Raw genomic sequence first — 21,080 nt, forward strand, 5'->3', positions numbered from 1 at the left:
ACGCTCTAAATACCTGATTACATTGCACTCCACGAGTAGCCTGCCTGTTACGCAAATGCAGTAAGAAGCCAAGGTAAGTTGCTAGCTAGCATTAAACCTTAAATCTTATAAAAAACAATCAATCAATCATAATGACTAGTTAACTACACATGGTTGATGATATTACTAGTTTATCTAGCGTTGCATATAATCGATGCGGTTCGTATTCGCGAAAAAGGACTGTCTTGCGCCAATGTGTACGCTAGATAAACTAGTAATATCATCAACCATGTGTAGTTATAACTAGTGATTATGATTGATTGATTGTTTTTTATAAGATACGTGTAATGCTAGCTAGCAACTTACCTTGGCTTCTTACTGCATTTGCGTAACAGGCAGGCTCCTCGTGAGGCAGGTGCTTAGAGCGTTGGACTAGTTAACCGTAAGGTTGCAAGATTGAATCTCTGAGCTGACAATGTAAAAATCTGTTGTTCTGCCCCTGAACAAGGCAGTTAACCCACCGTTCCTAGGCCGTCATTGAAAATAAGAATGTGTTCTTAACTGACTTGCCTAGTTAAATAAAGGTGTAAAAAAATATTTGAATAATAATAATAAAAAATACAAAAATCTGCAAAATCGTCATCCAAAATTACCGATTTCCGATTGTTATGAAAACTTGAAATCGGCCCTAATTAATCGGCCATTCCGATTAATCGGTCGACCTCTAGTTTGAACCAGTGGTCTGGCAGAAAGCCTTTAGTTTAGTCACGCGCGCAGCTGTGAGCACGAGCTCCGTTCCCTTTCATTTCTAAAGACAAAGGACCTGTCCGGTTGGAATATTATTGAAGATTTATGATAAAAACATCCTAAAGATTGATTCTATACATCGTTTGACATGTTTCTACAAACTGTAATGGAACTTTTTGGACTTTTCGTCTGGACACAGTGCCCGTGCCCTGTGCATTTGGATTACTGGACTAAACGCGCGAACAAAAAGGAGGTATTTGGACATAAAGATGAACTTTATCGAACAAAACAAACATTTATTGTCTAACATGGAGACCTGGGGCCTGTTGCACAAAAGTAGAATTAAGACATCCGGGATAAATGACTCAGCTGAGCTCAATGAAGCCAAAACATGTGCGTCCAGGCTTAATTGGTTGCACAAAGACCAAGCCAGGATGAGCAGACACGGATTCATTAAGCCAGGTGAAACCAATCCTGGATAGGTGCGCGCTCACGGCTCACTCAAATAGACCCCGCCACAGATCACAGATTAACTGATTTACCATGGCAACTAGAGCCGCGTACTTTTCCCCGTCGGAAGCACAAATCCTCATGGAGGCATACGAGGAGGTAAAAGATATAATTAAGAAGAAAGGCAACACCGCCACAGTGATAAAGCAAAGAGAAAAAGCGTGGCAAAGTATTGCAGACCGCCTGAATGCGTAAGTAGTGCACAATTACACACTCACCGCTCCGCTGAAACATCACAATTACAATTCAAATATTTAATTCACATCTCCAAAAATGCAGTTGTACTGTAATTATGAAACGGTTAAATTTTTAATTGAAATGCACTGCAGATATGAGTGAAATTGTGTAAAGTAACTCCATCACACTGTATAAAGCTATGATACATTTTTTGATATTTTTACTGAAAACAAGACAAAAATACCAAGTAATTTTTTGCAGTGTGACTCCATTAAATGTGTGTGTGTGTGTGTGTGTGTAGATTAAACATGAACGGGCCAAAACGGACATGGCAGCAGGTCAAAATCAAATACAAGAACATTCTGCAGAATGGTATGGTCCCTGACTAATATTTAACAAAGCACAAGCATATATTGTACCCAGAAGGTGCCTGCTCACACATTGTCTGTACTGTTTTAGCAGTGAAAAAGAATACCCACAGACAAGGCACGGGTGGTGGGTCACCAAAGGCTGACCTTACCCCAGCAGAGGACATGGCCTTGGAGCTAAATAAAGGCAGGCCCGTCTTAGAGGGGATCCCTGGGGGGAAAGAGACGAGCATAGGTTCCTCCCAAGATGCCACCCGCTTCATTCAAGGTATGTCCTTCCATCTCTACATGGGATACAACCACATTCATATTGAATCAATTTGGACTGTCTGACTTTGGTTTACCTATTGCCTTGCAGTGTCTGGCAGCACTGTGTTCCTGTTAGAGCCACCAGCACAAGCACCAGACGATGCTGATCCAGTGAGTACTCCATCAAAGGCATACTGTAGGCCTGGCATGTCTTGTCTACTAGCTTCAATATGAATCCGATTAAATGTGATAGGGTGAAGGCCCCAGTGCAGCAGCAACAGCACATGATGGAGACGATGATGAGGAGGAGACCATCTCTCTGGATTCCAGAAGGCATGAGGTATCATGTTAAGACTGTGAAAGTACTATTTACTCTACAATGGTGAGGAGTCCTCATCAAAATCAAAAAATCTAATTTCTTTTACAGGACCCAGATGCTATACAGTGGGAAAACCAGCCTGGCAACATAGTGCGTATTAATAAAAGGACACCACATCCTGCCAAATTCCAGCTGCGCTAATTGTATTGTGTTCACAGAGCTCACAAGCTATCAGAAAGTTGTATGGCAACCACCTCCGGCGCCAAATAGAACTGGCAGACATAGACATTCAGTACAAGAAGAAAAAGATGGAAAATCTTGCACTGGAGTCCGAAATAAAAAAGAGGACAATTAGGAAACTGGACCTTGAAATAAAAAAACTTGAGAGGGAGGTGAGATATGCCTTCAATGTACACTGTATGCTAACTGTAACACAAATGTATTAATCATTATTTTTCTTTCCTCCCCCAGCTCCAAGATGATGACACAGCTCAAAATAAAAATTAGGTATATTCTCGTAAAGTCAAGTGAGCCATGACATATGAGCTCTTATTGTGAGCACACAGGACGGTGGCATCTTTCTAAGGTTTTTTTTTTATTTTCCCAGCAATCAGTACAACCAAGTCATCGTTATAAGGCATCGCCCTCTTTTGCCCACCCCCCCAGCACCAGGTGTGGCCACTAGCCTATATGAAGGCCCAAAATTGTGTGTTCCTTTCTGCTCTGACAATGGCATGCCCATTCGTGCGAGATGTGGTGGATGAAGAAGCACTTGTGCTGAGGAGAGCCTTCAGGCGAGAAAGGGTCTTCAGGGACCGGTTGGACCCACTGGCCTTCCCTGATGACCATCTATATGAAAGATACAGGTTTTCTGCAGATGGCATCAGGTATCTATGCAGACTACTGGGTCCCAGGATTAAGCACCGCACTGCACGGAGCCATGCACTGAGTGTGGAGCAAATGGTTTGTGTGGCCTTGCGCTTTTTTGCTAGTGGAGCCTTCCTGTACTCAGTGGGGGATGCAGAACAGCTGAACAAGGCCACAATTTGCCGCACAATAAGGAGTGTGTGTCTGGCTATCAAAGCATTAGCAGATGTCTTCATCTCCTTCCCTGGCCACAGAAGACTCTGTGACATCAAAGAGGAGTTCTATAGGATTGCAGGTAAGAGGATCTACAAATTACAGGACAACTGTTAACACATAGTAGGATACTCATTACTTTGTGTGACAGGTTTCCCCAATGTCATTGGTGCAGTGGACTGCACACACATAAGGATAAAAGCCCCCTCAGGTGCCCATGAGGCCGATTTTGTGAATAGGAAATCCTTTCACAGCATTAATGTTCAGGTGAACATAACTTTTTGATATTGACGAACACTCTGCATTGCCAGTGATGTGCATTGATTGGTGTAATATTCCTCATCTTATGATTTCAGATGGTCTGCAATGCTGACTGTGTGATCAGCAATGTTGTGGCAAAATGGCCTGGCTCAGTCCATGACTCCAGAATCTTTCGGGCCTCTGAAATCTATCAGTGCCTATCACAAGGTAAGCCACACAACCCCTATTTATAACCATCATGGCTGTGTCAAGAATATCACTGTGTTTATGAGGTAGTAATGATGAGATTTTGTGTTGACAGGTGAATTCTCTGGTGTGTTGCTGGGAGACAGGGGGTATGGCTGCCAGCCTTTTCTCCTGACACCTTTCACAGACCCCCAGGAAGCACAGCAGGCCTACAACCATGCCCATGCCAGGACCAGGGCCAGAGTTGAAATGACCTTTGGCCTCCTGAAGGCACGCTTTCACTGCCTTCACAAATTAAGGGTCAGCCCTGTTAGGGCATGTGATATTACTGTGGCTTGTGCTGTCCTCCACAATGTGGCCTGCCTGAGGAAGGAGAGGGCCCCCAGAGTGCCACCAGCCATGGACTGGGACAATCCGGCAATCTTCCCTGATGACGACAGTGGTCGGCTGCTGAGGGACCAATATGTGTTGAATTATTTTAGTTAGTATGTGTGCTTTCAATTTTGGTTAAATATGTCCTGCGGTGGCAGAGGAATTTGGGTTTTTTTGGGTTCGTTTTTTGACGAATTTGGCCTCTTATGATGTTTGTGCGGTATACTGTGTGTAATACAAGGCTGCAGGGAGGCTACTGCATCCATTCATTTGTCTGTTCAGTTGATGTGTATGGATTTGTCCTGCATTTATTTTAGTGTGCAGACATGCAGGGTGTGTTATATACAGACCTTTGAATGTGTATGTATCATTTTGTATAATATGCTTGGATTCTGTGCTTTCCATCTTGTAGAGTCACTGTGACTTCAGTTTCGAAAGGAGCTGATGGTTTACCTGCTTTGTTTTGTCCTTATTCAATAAAGGAACATAATGTTACACATTGTGTTTTTATATTCATATGGAATGTGTATTTGTTTATATGACAGAGTACTAGGGCCACACTGAAGAAAAAGGATAAAGTCATAAATTTATGAGGCTGGTTCTTTCTGCAGAAAAGCTACATATTGTTTTTACAGTTTTGATACTTATGACAATGTGATACTTAATATTCTGGCACATCAGCATGTCTTTGTTTATGAAACCATACTGAAGTACAATTTCACGAAATGCCCCACATCTGTCATTTTAACAACTGTCCTCCTTTAAAACAACTGGTTACAATATTATGACTTGTGTTTTTTTCCCCTCTGTGGCCCTAATATTCTATCATTTTATATATAGCCTTATAGTCTATGGGAAACTGTAAATTATCTAATGATAGCAACATCATCTAAAAATCATTTTTTATCCAAAATCATTGAAATTAATGATCACAAACGTTTAAATAATAACAGTGGGTCTAGTTATATGTGATAACAATGTATAGTGAGCAGTGAAATAACTATTGGTTTCCATTTGTGGTGACTGCTGACTGACATTAGGGATGAGATTAAATAGATCCTGGAATTTAGCCTGGTCTGGAGCAGGCTAGCTCCACAGAATAAATCTCCATGGTAATTTATACCATAACATATCCTCCTGCCCCCTATCCATCTTTAGTGCAACCGGATTACGGATCAATTGAGCCAGGATCACCAAGATATCCTGGCTTAATCCCTTATCCTAGTTTTGTGCAACAGGCCCCTGGGAGTGCCATCAGATGATCATCAAAGGTAAGTGATTAATTTTAACGCTATTTCTGACTTTTGTAACACCTCTCCTTCTTTGGAAAATGGCTGTATGGTTTTCTGTGGCTAGGCGCTGACTTAACATAATCGCATGGTGTGCTTTTGCCGTAAAGCCTTTTTGAAATCAGACACAGCGGTTGCATTAAGGAGAAGTTATCTTTAATCGTATGTATAACACTTGGATCTAAGATCAATGTTTATGATGAGTATTTCTGTAATTTGATGTGGCTCTGCACTTTCACCGGATGTTTGTTTGAGACAATGCTTTTCTGAACATAAAGCGGCAATTTCAAATGAGGTATTTGGACATAAAGATTAACTTTATCGAACAAAACACACATTTATTGTCTGACATGGAGTCCTGGGAGTGCCATCCGGTGAAGATCATCAAAGGTTAGTGATTCATTTTAACGCTATTTCTGTCTTTTGTGACACCTCTCCTTCTTTGGAAAATGGCTGTATGGTTTTCTGTGGCTAGGCGCTGACTTAACATAATCGCATGGTGTGCTTTTGGCGTAAATCCTTTTTGAAATCAGACACTGTGGCTGGATTAACAATAAGTTTATGTTTAAAATGGTGTATAATACTTGTATGTTTGAGGAATTTTAATTATGAGATTTCTGTTGTTTGAATTTGTAGCCCTGCACTTTCACTGGATGTTGGTCAGGTGGGATGCTACCATCCCACTGGTGCCAGACAGGTTAACTAACATCCAGACGTGCTTCAACGCCATTCACCTCTCCTTCCGTGGCCTCCAACTGCTCTTAAATGCAAGTAAAACTAAATGCATGCTCTTCAACCGATCGCTACCAGCACCTGCCCACCCGTCCAGCATCACTACTCTGGACGGTTCTGACTTAATACCTAGGTGTCTGGTTAGACTGTAAACTCTCCTTCCAGACTCACATTAAGTATCTCCAATCCAAAATCTAGAATCGGCTTCCTATTTCGCAAACAAACCATCCTTCACTCATGCTGCCAAACATACCCTCGTAAAACTGACTATCCTACCAATCCTTGACTTTGGCGATGTAATTTACAAAATAGCCTCCAACACTCTACTGGATGCAGTCTATCACAGTGCCATTCGTTTTGTCACCAAAGCCCCATATACTACCCACAACTGCGACCTGTATGCTCTCGTTGGCTGGCCCTCTCTTCATATTCGTCGCCAAACCCACTGGCTCCAGGTCATCTATAAGTATTTTCTAGGTAAAGCCCCGCCTTATCTCAGCTCACTGGTCACCATAGCAGCATCCACCCGTAGCACGCGCTCCAGCAGGTATATCTCACTGGTCACCCCCAAAGCCAATTCCTCCTTTGGCCGCCTTTCCTTCCAGTTCTCTGCTGCCAATGACTGGAACGAATTACAAAAGTCACTGAAGCTGGAGACTCATATCAGCCTCACTAACTTTAAGCACCAGCTGTCAGAGCAGCTCACAGATCACTGCACCTGCACATAGCCCATCTGTAAATAGCCAATCCAACTACCTCATCCCCATACTGGTATTCATTTATTTTGCTCCTTTGCACCCCAGTATCTCTACTTTGCACATTCATCTTCTGCACATCTATCACTCCAATGTTTAATTGCTAAATTGTCATTATTTTGCCACTATGACCTATTTTTGCCTTACCTCCCTTATCTTACCACATTTGCACACACTGTATAGACTTTTTTCTATTGTGTAATTGACTGTGTTTGTTTATTCCATGTATAACTGTGTTTGTGTCGCACTGCTTTGCTTTATCTTGGCCAGGTCGCAGTTGTAAATGAGCACTTGTTCTCAACTAGCCTACCTGGTTAAATAAAGGTGAAATAAATAAAAAATAAAATACATAAATGCCAACAAAATTGGTCAGTTTGGTGTGTAACCTTTATTTAATTAGCCAAGTCAGTTAAGAACAAATTCTTATTTACAATGACGGCCTACCCCGGACGATGCTGGGCCCAATGGACCTCCCAATCACAGCCGGATGTGACACAGCCTGGATTCGAACGAGGGACTGTAGTGACGCCTCATGCACTGAGATGCAGTGCCTTAGACCGCTGCGCCCATGTGTGTGTGTGGTACCTATTTAACTGTACTAGAATGCTTAAAAGGCATTCTAAAATGTTAAATATCGGTTATTCCGTTTTTTTGGCAAGGAAAATATCAGATATCGACGCATCACTGATCCAGAGCATCCAAAACATGCTCAATGGGTGAGTATGCAGGACATGTAAGAACTGGGACATTTTCAGCATTCAGGTATTGTGTACAGATATTTGCGACATAGGGCCATGCATTGTCATGCTGAAACATGAGATGATGGCGGCGGATGAATGGCACGACAATGGTCCTCAGGATCTCATCACGGTATCTCTGTGCATTCAAATCGCCATCAATAAAATGCAATTGTGTTTGTTGTCCGTAGCTTATGACTGCCCATATCAAAACCCCACCATGGGGTACTCTGTTCACAACGCCATACATGCTATCTTCCCAGTACAGTTGAAACTGGGATAAGTCCTAGAAGAGCACACTTCTCCAGCGTGCTCACTTAAGTCGGTTTCGACGCCATACTGCAGTCAGGTCAAGACAAGACAATGAGCACGCAGATGAGCTTCCTTGAGATGTTTTGACAGTTTGTGCAGACATTATTCGCTTTTGCAAATCATGTTTCATTAGCTGTCCAGGTGGCATGTCTTAGATGATCCCGTAGGTGAAGAAGCCAGATGTGCGGGTCCTGGGCTGGCGTGTTTACACCTGGTCTGCAGTTGTGATGTAGGTTGGACGTACTGGCAAATTTTCAAAAACAATATTGGAGGCAGCTTATGGTAGAGAATTGAACATAAAATAATCTGGCAACAGCTCTGGTGGACATTCCTGCAGTCAGCATGCCAAGTGCACGCTCCCTCATAACTTGAGACATCTGTAGCATTGTGTTGTGTGACAAAACTGCACATTTTAAAGTGGCCTTTTATTTCCTCCATCACAAAGTGCACCTGTGTAATGATCATGCTGTTTAACCAGCTTCTTGATATGCCACACCTGTCAGGTGGTTGGATTATCTTGGCAAAGGAGAAATGCACACTAACAGGGATGTCAACAAATTTGTATACAAAATTAGAGTGAAATAAGCTTTTTGTGCATATGGAACATTTCTGGGGTCTTTTATTTCAGCTCATGAAACATGGGACCAACACTTTACATGTTGCGTTCATGTTTTTGTTCAGTGTACAACTCTACCACTGTTTACACCACAGGAATATGGTGCTGTTTGGACAAAAGTTGGATTCAAATATTCACAGAGGGACACATTTCACTTTGTCTGGTAATTTGGACTGCCTAGAGATTATACATATGCTTTTATTGACAAGAAGTCGGCTATACTGTGGCATGGATATTTTCCGTCTCCATCTACCAAAACGAAGTACAATTCAGGGAGTCCAAGCAATAGACAGACTCCCGATGTGTCCCAAAGCTAACAGTAGCGTTTCAATATTCAAAAACACAAAAGATTGCGAGCACCTGCCCAATAGAAAACACATACCTATACCGTAAGCTTTGGCTAACAGCCAGCGGAGATTTGCATCTATTTTCGCTCTAGCGGAGTCATAGAGCTCCAGAGGCACGATCGCCATTGCGTCTCCTTCACCTGCATGAGCCGAATCAGGTTTTCCCTTGGTACTGTTCCCGCCAGCACACACGTCTAAATCCATCCTGCACCAGACAAACCACAGACTAGTTAGAAAGAACAATGACATTTACCAATGTCAACTGTATGCACTAGCTAATTTGCTAGCAAAGGAACTGCATTCTAATGTACGGTATAAATACACTCACAGACAGTAACGGTAGCTAGCTAACGTTAGATAGTTCATGTGTTAGTATATCAAAATAAATGCATCGTGGCACATGTATGAAACGCCCACCTCTGGAAAAACAAGATTATAGCGGATGGTCAACCACCAAACGTAACTAACCATAGTCTCGATTCATAATTCTTGAAAAATAAAATAACGACACACAAATAGCACGTTAATTGATTAAATTCGCTTATCAGAGTTAGTTGATTAGCCAGCTAGTTATAGCTACCAGCCCAGGCTGTGTATGAATGAGCTTCGTTAGTTTTATAGTCTAGCAGCAACGCTAAGCCTATTTGAGGTGACACGGCTAACCTTAGCCAAATTAGTTAGCTATCAAATACAGTCATTGTACTGCTGATTAATTTTAAAGCAATAAAATATTACTTTTAAATGAGCACGAGATCCACAATCCAGCTTTGACGAATAGTGACGTATCCTTAAAATCTAAAGAACAAAAAAACATCGTTTTCACCACAGCTAAAGTTACGGTTTGGTCCTCCCCACCAACTGACCAGCAAAACAATATGATGTGCAGTTCTTCTTCGATGAGGTTTAACGGCGGTTGGCATCCAATAAATGTTGCATTACCGCCACCTACTACCCTGGAGTATAACTCCCTTATACATTGCAAAAAAACAACAACAAAAAAATCATTAAATAAATCAACAAATACCCTACCATCTAACTCTAAACTTGTAAAAAAAAAATTAAAAAAAACACCTTGCCACCGCAACCTTTCTGCGACTTACGTTCCATCCCTGCAGTACAGTACTTCTTACTGAAGCATATATCACTTGTTGGCCTATCTCTCTGTTCACACCACTCCTCTCAGGATCCCTCCACCTTGACCCATCTTCCTCTACTTTCTTCACTGCCTCAGCATACGACAACTTCTACACTATTCTAACCCTGGAAAACTCAACATGCCTCTTTCGCACCAGATATTTCAGATCCCCAGCTCCATGGGCATCCCAACAATTGACACATACCTTTTCTTTCCCCAATGCTACACATTACTTTGTCACATGCCCTTCTGCACACTTCTCACACCTCCCTCCTACACTCTGCTGCCACATGCCCATAAGCTTGACACCTGTAACAACGTAATTTATTCGGCCCAAAATCTTGTACAGGTTAACTTATATATCCTATCACTTAGTACTGCGTACGTACATTAGTACAGCCATGGAAGAGGGTGAAAGAATAGCAGCTCCAGTTGTCAAAGAAGCGTGACGTATACACAGTGAGAAAGGATCGAGGTTCAGAAAGACAGTTTAATAATAAGACAAGGCGCCTCCCGAGTGGCGCAGTGGTCTAAGGCACTGCATCGGAGTTGCTAGCTGTGCCACTAGAGATCCTGGTTCGAGTCCAGGCTCTGTCGCAGCCGGCCGCGACCGGGAGACCCATGGGGCAGTGCACAATTGGCCCAGCGTCGTCCAGGTTAGGGGAGGGTTTGGCCAGCAGAGATGTCCTTGTCCCGTCACGCTCTAGCGACTCCTGTGGTGGGCCGGGCACATGCACGCTGACACGGTCGCCAGGTGTACGGTGTTTCCTCCAACACATTGGTGTGGCTGGCTTCCGGGTTAAGTGGGCATTGTGTCAAGAAGCAGTACAGCTTAGTTGGGTTGTGTTTCAGAGGACGCATGGCTCTCGACCTTCACCTCTCTCTCGAGTCCGTACAGGAGTTGCAGCGATGAGACAAGACTGTTGGATACCAATTGGATACCACGAAATTGGGGAGAAAAAGGGATAAAAGTTTTTTTTTTAAATAAGACAAGGCAGATGAACAAAACAGGAGTATTGTACTGAACGACGTCAGGATTCCAGGAGGGACCTGACGGCATCCCATCAATGTCCAGGGGAGGCGATGGGGTGTTTCAGGGGAAGGCATCAGCCTGGGGACCAGGAACCACCGACCTGAGAAGGGAAACATGAAAAGATGGTGAGATCTGGTAGTTGGTGGGGAGTTGTAAATGGTATGTTACCTCGTTGACACTCCGGATGACCTTGAAGGGCCCCAGAAACCAGGGGCTCAGGTTCCTGGTGGAGAGCTAGACGCGATCACAAGAATGGAACACGGGAGCCTCACTGCAGTGGTGGTCCGCCTGCTCCTTCTGGACACGGAACCACTCGTCCACCGCAGGGGCTTCGGTCTGGCTCGAGGTCCACAGGGCCAGGGCTGGCTGACATCCCAGGATGCACTGGAAGGGAGTCAGTGAGTTCTGGGCGTACTCTGCACAGGGAAGTAACTGGGCCCATTCCCCCTTGCTGGTCCTGGCAGTGACTCGTAAGGAACCTCCCCAGCTCCTGGTTGGTTGTCTCCACCTGGCCGTTGGACTGAGGCTGGTACCCATATGTGAGGTTGGCCGTGGCCCCCAGCTTCTCCATGAAGCCTCTCCATACCAGCAACGTGAATTGGGGGCCACGGTCAGAGACGAGGTCCTCCGGAAAGCCATACTGCTGGAAAACCCTCTGGTACAGTCCCTCAGCGATCTGGAGAAAGGTGGAGAGACTGGAGAGAGGGATATCAGTGAAAAAATCCATGGACAGATGGGACCAAGGCCGCTGAGGCACGGGAATGGGAAGGGGTTTCGCTGCTGGAGCAAGTCGGGGAGATTTTGTTTGGGCACATATTGAACATGAGTTGATATAGCGAGCGACGTCCTGTGCCAAGGTGGGCCATCAGTACTTAGCGGAGATGGATTGAATGGTGCAGGTGATACCTGGGTATCCAGCTGCGAGGGATTGTGTGCCCAGGTCAACAGCCGATCTCTTACCCCCGTGGGGACGTACATGCATTCAGGAGGGCAGGAAGCAGGAGCTGGTTCCCTCTCCAGAGCCTGGCGGATGTCCACATCTACGGCCCAAAACACGGGGCCAATGATACAGGAGGACCGAATGATGGGCTGGAGGGAACTTACAGGACTCTCAACAGATGTAGAACCACAGGGTACGGGAAAGCAGGTCTTCCGGCATCCTGGTGCCTAGGTAGTGATTTTCATCCTCGACCAGGAGATGGTGGGGTTATGACATTGGAGGACGACTTTGTGTATGGTGATGATGAGGAAGGGAAGGCTTTCCTGGTGCATGGGTCCCACGCTAAGGGTGAGTGGTGCTGTGATGTGCGTGATTGTACCAGGTCCCAATGGTTGATTTTCCAGGGCTTGGACTGGAAAAGGAGAGGAGAGCAGGTACGAGGTTATGTTCAGGGAAGAGGCGAGGGCCTGGTCGAAGAAGTTACCCGTGGCAGAAGTTACCCGTGGCTGAGGGACAGCCAGCCAGTGAAATGGAAACCAGAAATGGTTTGGCGGAAAAAGATGATGATGGAATACTCAGGCCTACCCTGGGAAACGGAAGATCATGGGGCTGCCCCTCTGCCCTAGTCGAATCCGGGTTGGGAAGCACAGGACACCGCTGAAGCTGGTGCCCCTCCTGGCCGCAAATAGGACAGAGCCCCAGCTCTGTCGCAGAGAGCTATGTGGGCCCTACCTCCATGGGTTCAGGTTCTGCCTCAGGACAGCCAAATGAGGAGGGCGAAGAGAGAGGTTGGCGCCAGCGCTCCCGAAGAAGGTTGTCCAGACGTATGGCCATCAGTCAGTATGTCATCCATTCGGTCATTTGTGTGTGTTGCAATAGGAACTAAATCAAAGAGAATAGAACAATGTTATTCATTTGTTTATTGAAATTATCTAAATTCTCCAAAGTTCTTTAGCCTATCACTTTAAAAAGCTCACAGGCCTCTAAATAGATTTTAAACAAAATAGTTGAAGAAGCACGTGAAGTGGCTGACAGGGCAATACTTTTTGGCAATAAGAAAAGGCTATAGATAGTCTTGACCATTTGGGACCCCTAGCCATTCCGCTCAGGACAGGTTGTAGCCAAAACGTAATCAATATTTTGTTTTGTCTCAATTATTGATTGATATGGATATAGCCTCTGCGGGGTTGGGTTGTGCAACGCAAATGGCTATAACTATCACACCTACTCCCGTTCCCTCTCTCCGGTGCTCGACGTTGCCGGTCTACTAACCACCAGTCTTGGCAACCCACATTACGCACACCTGGCAACCATCAATACGCACACCTGCTCTCCATCAATATGCACACCTGGACATTACCTTGATTACTTCCCCTTTATTTAGCCCTCAGTAGCCTCAGTCTTCAGGTCACCTTCTGCACCTGTTTCCTGACTTCCTGCATATACGTTACAGAATACTGCCTTTGAAAAAAAGGAAGTAGCAGAAGATAACACCTTCTTCCGGACGGTTGAGGAACAGGGTCATCTACTCCACCAACACCACGACCAGTTGGCTCTACTGGGTACGACAATTAAGGAGGTCCTCCGGGTTCTCCACTGCCTCAACACCACCAGCAAGGCTCTCCATACCTCTGACGGAGGGCCTCCTACCACGGGTTGTCACAGTGAGCCAGTCCCCCAGCCTACCCAGCTGGGTTCCTATGAGAGGTTCATGGCGCGGTCTTCAACTATCCTCCAGAGGGCAGAGAGGGAGGTGAGAGACTTTTCCAACTCTAGCAGGGTGCCCAGACCGCTGCGACGTACACCCTCACCTTCCAGACTGTGTCAGCCTCCAGCGGATGGAATGAGCCGGCGCTCCACAATCTATTCCGCAGTGGACTGCAAAAGGAGGTCCAAACAAAGTTGGCATGTCGGAATGACAACATATCCTTGGACGCTCTCATCTCATCCGTCTGGATAACCTTCTTCGGGAGCACCGGTGTCCACCTCGCCACACGCCTCCAATGCTTCACCATAGGGATGGTGTCAGGTTTCCGCCAGACGTGAAACTTGTTTTCATCAGACCAGAGAATCTTATTTCTCATGGTCTGCGAGTCCTTTAGGTGCCTTTTGACAAACTCCAAGCAGGCTGTTGTGTGCCTTTTACTGAGTAGTGGCTTCCGTCTGGCCACTCTACCATAAAGGCCTGATTGGTGGTGCTGCAGAGATGGTTGTCCTTCTGGAAGGTTCTCTCATCTCCACAGAGGAACTTTGGAGCTTTGTCATAGTGACCATCGGGTTCTTGGTCACCTCCCTGACAAAGGCCCTTCTCCCCTGATTGCTCAGTTTTGCTGGGCGGACAGCTCTAGGGAGAGTCTTAGTGGTTCCAAACTTCTTCCATTTAAGAATGATGGAGGTGACTGTGTTTTTGGGAACCTTCAATGCTGCAGACATTTTTTGGTACCCTTTCCCAGATCTGTGCCTGGACACAATACTGTCTCTGAGCTCTATGGACAATTCCTTGTACCCCATGGTTTAGTTTTTGGTTTAGTGATGATCCATGGCAAGAAGCCTCCAGTGATGATCCATGGCACGAAGCCTCCAGTGATGATCCATGGCACGAAGCCTCCAGTGGTGATCCATGGCACGAAGCCTCCAGTGATGATCCATGGCAAGAAGCCTCCAGTGATGATCCATGGCAAGAATCCTCCAGTGATGATCCATGGCACGAAGCCTCCAGTGAGGAGTCATAGCACGAAGCCTCCAGCGACGGTCCCCTGTCCGGAGCCTCCAGCGACGTTCTCCAGTCCGGAGCCTCCAGCGACGTTCTCCAGTCCGGAGCCTCCAGCGACAGTGCCCAGTCCGGGGCCCGCAACGAGGGTGCCCAGTCCGGGGCCCGCAACGAGGGTGCCCAGTCCGGGGACCGCAACGAGGGTGCCCAGTCCGGGGCCCGCAACGAGGGTCCCCAGTCCGGGGTCGGCGACGAGGGTCCCCGCACCAGAGGTGCCACCAAAGTGGGGTGAGCCAGTGGTGGAGCGGGGTCTGCGTCCCGCACCTGAGTCGCCACCGCGGATAGATGCCCACCCAGACCCTCCCCTATAGGTTCAGGTTTTGCGGCTGGAGTCCGCACCTTTGGGGAGGGGTACTGTCACGCCCTGACCTTAGAGATCCCTTTTATGTCTCTATTTGGTTTGGTCAGGGTGTAATTTGGGGTGGGTATTCTATGTACTATTATTTGTATTTCTACGTTTTGGCCGGGTAGGGTTCTCAATCAAGGACAGCTGTCTATCATTGTCTCTGATTGAGGACCATACTTAGGTAGCCCTTTTTCCCACCTGTCTTTGTGGGAAGTTGACTTTGTTTGTGGCACAGCCTTAAGCTTCACGGTTTGTTTTGGATTGTTTATTGTTTTTGTCGGCGTCATAATAATAAAGTAATATGTACGCTCACCACGCTGCACCTTGGTCTACTTCATTCAACAGCCGTGACAGTTAGCTAATCCAAGTTTATCATTTTAAAGGGCTAATTGATCATTAGAAAACCATTTCGCAATTATGTTAGCACAGCTGAAAACTGTTGTCCTGATTAAAGAAGCAATTAAACTGGCCTTCTTTAGACTAGTTGAGTATCTGGAGCATCAGCATTTGTGGGTTCGATTACAGGCTCAAAATGGCCAGAAACAAAGTACTTTCTTCTGAAACTCATCAGCCTATTCTTGTTCTGAGAAATGAAAGCTATTCCATGCGAGAAATTGCCAAAAAACTGTACTACTCCCTTCACAGAACAGTGCAAAATGGCTCTAACCAGAATAGAAAAAGAAGTGGGAGGCCCCGGTACAACGCTGAGCAAGAGGACAAGTACATTAGAACGTCTCGTTTGAGAAACAGACGCATCACAAGTCCTCAACTGGCGACTCCAGGATGCTGGCCTTCGAGGCAGAGTTGCAAAGAAACAGCCATATCTCAGACTGGCCAATAAAAAGAAAAGATTAAGATGGGCACACAGACACTGGACAGAGAAAGATTGGAAAAAAGTGTTATGGACAGACAAATCTAAGTTTGAGGTCTTCTGATCACAAAGAAGAACATTCGTGAGACAGAAAAAATGAAGATGCTGGAGGAGTGCTTGATGCCATCTGTCAAGCATGGTGGAGGCAATGTGATAGTCTGGGGGTGCTTTGGTGGTGGTAAAGTGGGAGATTTGTACAGGGCAAAAGGGATCTTGAAGGAAGGCTATCACTCCAGTTTGCAACAGCGCTTAATTTGAGCCATTTTCCTCCTACAACAGGACAATGACCCAAAGCACAGCTCCAAACTATGCAAGAACTATTTAGGGAAGAAGCAGTCAGCTGGTATTCTGTCTATAATGGAGTGGCCAGCACAGTCACCGGATCTCAACCCTAGTGAGCTGTTGTGAGAGCAGCTTGACCGTATGATACCTAAGAAGTGCCCATCAAGCCAATCCAGCTTGTGGGAGGTGCTTCAGGAAGCATGGGGTGAAATCTCTTCAGATTACCTCAACAAATTGACAACTAGAATGCCAAAGGTCTGCGAGGCCGTAATTGCTGCAAATGGAGGATTCTTTGACGAAAGCAAGGTTTGAAGGACAATTATTATTTCAATTAAAAATCAGTATTTATAACCTTGTCAACGTCTTGACTATATTTCCTACTCATCCCATTTTGCAACTCATTTTATGTATGTTTTCATGGAAAACAAGGACATTTCCAAACTTTGGAACGGTAGTGTACACTAATGAAAAAAACCATTATCTTGATGAAATCATATTTTCAAACTGGACAAGTTATGCACGTCTCGACTGCTATGTATTAGTAAATTGACTGTTGACTCATTAAAAATGATACACAACTAAACATGCTATAATTCAGTGCACCGCATATTAAGCCTCAGAAGTTTGAACGTTAAATACAAGATATCCTGAAGATTTTGTCTACTGATGATATGTCTTTCTTGCCAAATGAATCTCCAATAGCAATGACAATCCTTTAAGTCTACATTGGATCGGGTCCACACTAAAGAAAAAGGCAAGTACCTTGATACAATATTGCTTTCAAATCAAATCAAACTATACATTGCCATTTCATCTTCATCCAACGTGACTCCAGTTCTGAAACTTCAACATCGGCATTGGGCTCAATAGACATTCCTGCATTCTCCCAATCAATGTAGGGGACATCCAGCTGCTGTATGAAGGACTTACATTTTAAAGGATCTCATAATACATGTTAACTAAGTAAGATATCGTTAATATATTTGCATCAAGCAAGGTTGGCATGGATGGATTTCAATCTTACATTGGGTTCAGGAATGGGATGTTGTCTTTGTCCCAAGAGCCACATCTGGTTGGGAGTGAGGTTGCCTTCAGTATGCAGAGGGTTATTGTCCCATGCATCAGAGAAAGCCGTCAGGGCCTGTTTCAGTCTTGGAAGGAACACCCTGCATGCACAGAAGAGGTGTACATGGCTGGAGATGCGAAGAAGGCCATCTTCCTCAAGTGTGTGCAGGACATCATAGAAGGTGCAGGACACAGATGACCAAACACCACACCACAGGCACTCCACAGTGTCAAGGTAAGGATTATTTGGTCTTCCCCCTCCCTTTCTTCTCCCGAGCTATCACTGTACTTTTGGAACTGAAAACCGAAGAAAACCGAAGGCAAAACTAATTTCAAAAGACGATTTGCATTAGATCGAAGACAGATTTTTCTACTTTATCATATGCCTGAATGTATTTCCTATTTAATAAAACCTAGCCCCTCTTTGACACATTTATGAGTACAAACACTTGTGACATGTCATTGATTGTGGATGCTTTTCCTATGAAACTCCCCCTGTCATTCCCACGCACGATGAACATCAACGATGAACATCAACGATGAACATCAACCTGGCTACATCCACATTTTCAACGCCATGGTCGCCTCTGAACCTGACAATTTGAAATAAGGATTTAATTAACATCTTATTTAACTATCATCTTTAAGTAACATGTAGTGTGAGTTTCAAATCTGAGGACATTGATAAGCAAAAACATTTAAATAAAAAAAATGTAAGATCCTACCTTGATGGGAATCCAAATTTCTCCACAGAATGGAGAAAGAAGGCGAGTTGTCCTTACTCTGTTGTTGTTGGCAGTCCCAACGTACATTAATTTGCAAACATTAAATATTATGATTTTAATATGAGAGTGTTTTTGGAGTGCAAAGCCTAAATACTGATATAGGCATGCAAAAAATCTCTATAAATACCTTCAATCTCAGACCAGTCCCTGGCCAAGTCCGGTGGGACTATAATATCACCTCATCTGCCAGGCATTGTCACAACTCCCGCCGAAGTTGGCTCCCCTGCCTGTTCGGGCGGTGCTCGGCGGTCGTCGTCACCGGCCTACTAGCCGCCACCGATCCCTTTTTCCTTTTCTGTTAGTTTTGTCTTATTAGTTGCACCTGTTCCTATTAGTGTTTTCTTGATTTTCTAGCCTATTTAAGCTTGTTAGGCCCGCTCTAGTTTGTGCGGGATTATTTTGTGTTCACGTTTAGTGTTGGCTGTGGTTTTGTGCTCCGGACCGTTTTTACCCTGTGTTTGGGCATGACCGTTTGTGCCGGAATAAAAGTACCTATTTTTCTTGAACCCTCTGCTCTCTGCACCTGACCCCTACCTTCCACTCCTATTCATCCGTGACAGAATCCCGCACCTGTATACTATGGAGTCAGCAGGAGCAGCCGCACCTCCTCTCCCATCGATGGAGGAGAGGGTCCTCCATCACACCACCATTTTTCACCGGATTGGGTCGGCTATGGATCAGATGATGGAGAGGATGGACAGATGGGAGAGGAGTGGCCTTCCCACCTCTCCTCCAGCACCCCTTCCACCAGCACCAACTACCCCTGCTTCGGCGTCCGTCTCCGGTGCCCTGCGTCTGGCACTCCCCAGGGAGTACGATGGGACGGCGGCTTGGTGTCAGGGATTTCTCCTACAACTGGAGTTGTACCTAGCTACCGTTCGTCCGACTCCCTCAGGGGAGGAGAGCGTGAGCGTCCTCGTCTCCTGTCTGACGGGGCGAGCCCTGGAGTGGGCCAACGCAGGGCGGGGTGGAACGACAGGGCTTTGATAGACCACTACCGTTGTAGCCTCAGGGAGGACGTCCGCAGGGAGCTAGCGTGTCGGGACACCACCATCTCCCTGGATGAACTGATTGACATGTCCATTCGTCTGGACAACCTGCTAGCTGCCCGCGGGCGTCCAGAACGGGCCCTGCCGATTCCACCTCCAGGCCCTCCTGCTCCCATCCCCATGGAGTTAGGGGGGGCTGCATCGAGGGGGACCGGAGGGGGAGTTTCCTCCTGCACCAGTTGTGGTCGGCGGGGAGTAGGGAAGGCAGGCGGAGCACTACTCGTTCACCCCAGGTGAGTAAGCACCAGACTCACCCAGAGCTTCCTGTCGGCCATATGTTTTTGCTAACTTCTTTTCCTGGGTTTTCTTCCTCTCTACAGCATAAGGCTCTAGTCGATTCAGGCGCAGCTGGGAACTTTATGGATCGTGGGCTCGCGCTAAGGCTAGGGATTCCCCTGGTGTCGTTAGACCAACCTTTCCCCGTGCACGCCTTAGATAGCCGACCATTAGGGTCAGGGCTGGTCAGGGAGGCCACGGTTCCACTGGACATGGTATCGCAGGGGGATCATAAGGAGCAGATTAGTCTCTTCCTTATCGATTCACCTGCGTTTCCAGTGGTGCTGGGAATTCCCTGGCTAGCTCATCACAATCCGGTGATTTCATGGAGACAGGGGGCTCTTCGAGGGTGGTCAGAGGAGTGTTCAGGCAGGTGTATAGGAGTTTCCATAGGTGCGACTACGGTGGAGAGTCCAGACCAGGTTTCCACTGTGCGCATTCCCTCTGAATATGCCGATTTGGCTATAAAGGCGACCAAATTACCACCCCATCGACGAGGGGACTGCGTGATAAACCTCCTGGAGTTTGATAAACCCTGTGGTTGGGTTGGTCAGTGTTTTCCGCCCTGTGTTTGGGCATGACCGTTTGTGTCGGAATAAAAGTACCTATTTTTCTTGAACCCTCTGCTCTCTGCACCTGACTCCTACCTTCCACTCCTATTCATCCGTGACAGGCATTGCAAAAAAAATTACCAAACATTCAACTTTATTCCGGTATTAATCAATAAAGGAAAGCAATACTTTCCTTGAAAATCCATCTATGCCTCCAAATATGATGATATTGTAAAAAAAAAATTTAGAAGCAAAATAGGTTGAATACTAATCACTAGCCATTATTTTTGCAGCACAAAGGATTTTAAAACATACCTATATGGACTAGAGCTAAATTAAGATAAATTAGAGAAGGAGTGTTGCACATTGTGAATCTTACCATGTAGATGCTGTTATGGGGATTTGGAGTTTTAATGGATCTCAAAATTATACGTTATAAAACGTCTGAATCTTTAAACGAAGGACTTACTTTTATGCACCAGCACAATATCCCTTAATTCTATTAACTTTAAACAAAGATACACATTAATATGTTAGATTTGTTTTTAAAACTTGCCTAATCAGTTTGTGGTTGGTGTCTATATGCATAACTGCCTGGGTCGGACAACACAATCCGATGCATTGATGCCTTTGCCCTTGCCCTTGCCCACTGTACACAGTGACCCTGGGTAAGCAAGGCTCCCTTCACAACTCTGTAGCTTGCATGGGGCATGTTAGATTGATAGCCGGCACTACATTGTCTAGCTCCTCATCGGACATTGAGTATGATCCACAGAGTGATACAGTTGAAGCCGGAGGTTTACATACGCCTTAGCAAAATACATTTGAACTCAGTTTTTCACAATTCCTGACATTTAATCCTGTGGTCCCGTGTGGCTCAGTTGGTAGAGCATGGCGCTTGCAACGCCAGGGTTGTGGGTTCAATTCCCACGGGGGGACCA

The 21,080-nt window shown here is 45.6% G+C and overlaps 2 protein-coding genes and 1 non-coding gene across 7 annotated transcripts in view; 2 read left to right on the forward strand and 1 right to left on the reverse strand.

Moving 5' to 3' along the window:
- The window catches only part of LOC139544465 (calmodulin-regulated spectrin-associated protein 1-B-like), a 112,371-nt gene extending 102,455 nt beyond the window's left edge, over positions 1–9,916 (reverse strand). For all 3 annotated transcript variants that reach the window (XM_071351591.1, XM_071351589.1, XM_071351592.1), the window contains exons 1-2: positions 9,772–9,916; positions 9,072–9,241 (exon numbers count right to left, since the gene is read on the reverse strand). In XM_071351591.1, the coding sequence (XP_071207692.1) occupies positions 9,072–9,240 (169 nt within the window). In that variant the 5' untranslated portion in view covers position 9,241; positions 9,772–9,916. The remainder of the gene's footprint in view (positions 1–9,071; positions 9,242–9,771) is intronic.
- Positions 1,055–4,791, forward strand: LOC139543481 (myb/SANT-like DNA-binding domain-containing protein 4). 3 transcript variants are annotated; one of them, XM_071349582.1, is made up of 8 exons: positions 1,055–1,427; positions 1,715–1,785; positions 1,873–2,049; positions 2,140–2,201; positions 2,284–2,370; positions 2,458–2,499; positions 2,568–2,856; positions 2,957–3,230. In XM_071349582.1, the coding sequence occupies exons 1-7, from the start codon at positions 1,270–1,272 to the stop codon at positions 2,793–2,795; spliced, it is 825 nt and encodes a 274-aa protein (XP_071205683.1). In that variant the 5' UTR covers positions 1,055–1,269; the 3' UTR covers positions 2,796–2,856; positions 2,957–3,230. The 3 variants fall into 3 exon arrangements, with proteins under 3 accessions (XP_071205683.1, XP_071205686.1, XP_071205684.1); XM_071349585.1 differs by lacking the exons at positions 2,458–2,499; positions 2,568–2,856; positions 2,957–3,230 and adding exons at positions 3,237–3,511; positions 3,786–3,897; positions 3,992–4,791 and having other exon boundaries at positions 1,058–1,427; XM_071349583.1 differs by having other exon boundaries at positions 1,059–1,427; positions 2,458–2,856.
- An 11,087-nt stretch (positions 9,917–21,003) lies between the features above and the next one.
- trnaa-ugc (transfer RNA alanine (anticodon UGC)) lies at positions 21,004–21,080 on the forward strand. Its single transcript has one exon. It is a non-coding gene; the product is annotated as a tRNA-Ala (tRNA).

The sequence above is a fragment of the Salvelinus alpinus genome, chromosome 18 (assembly GCF_045679555.1).
Source record: "Salvelinus alpinus chromosome 18, SLU_Salpinus.1, whole genome shotgun sequence".
NCBI classification, from domain to species: domain Eukaryota; kingdom Metazoa; phylum Chordata; class Actinopteri; order Salmoniformes; family Salmonidae; genus Salvelinus; species Salvelinus alpinus.

Bases quoted from the DNA above. Each gene is read 5' to 3' on its own strand.
- LOC139543481 (XM_071349582.1), top strand. From the start codon at position 1,270: ATGGCAACTAGAGCCGCGTACTTTTCCCCGTCGGAAGCACAAATCCTC. The intron at 1,428-1,714 runs GTAAGTAGTGCA...GTGTGTGTGTAG, and splicing joins ATTGCAGACCGCCTGAATGC to ATTAAACATGAACGGGCCAA. The intron at 1,786-1,872 runs GTATGGTCCCTG...GTACTGTTTTAG, and splicing joins CAAGAACATTCTGCAGAATG to CAGTGAAAAAGAATACCCAC.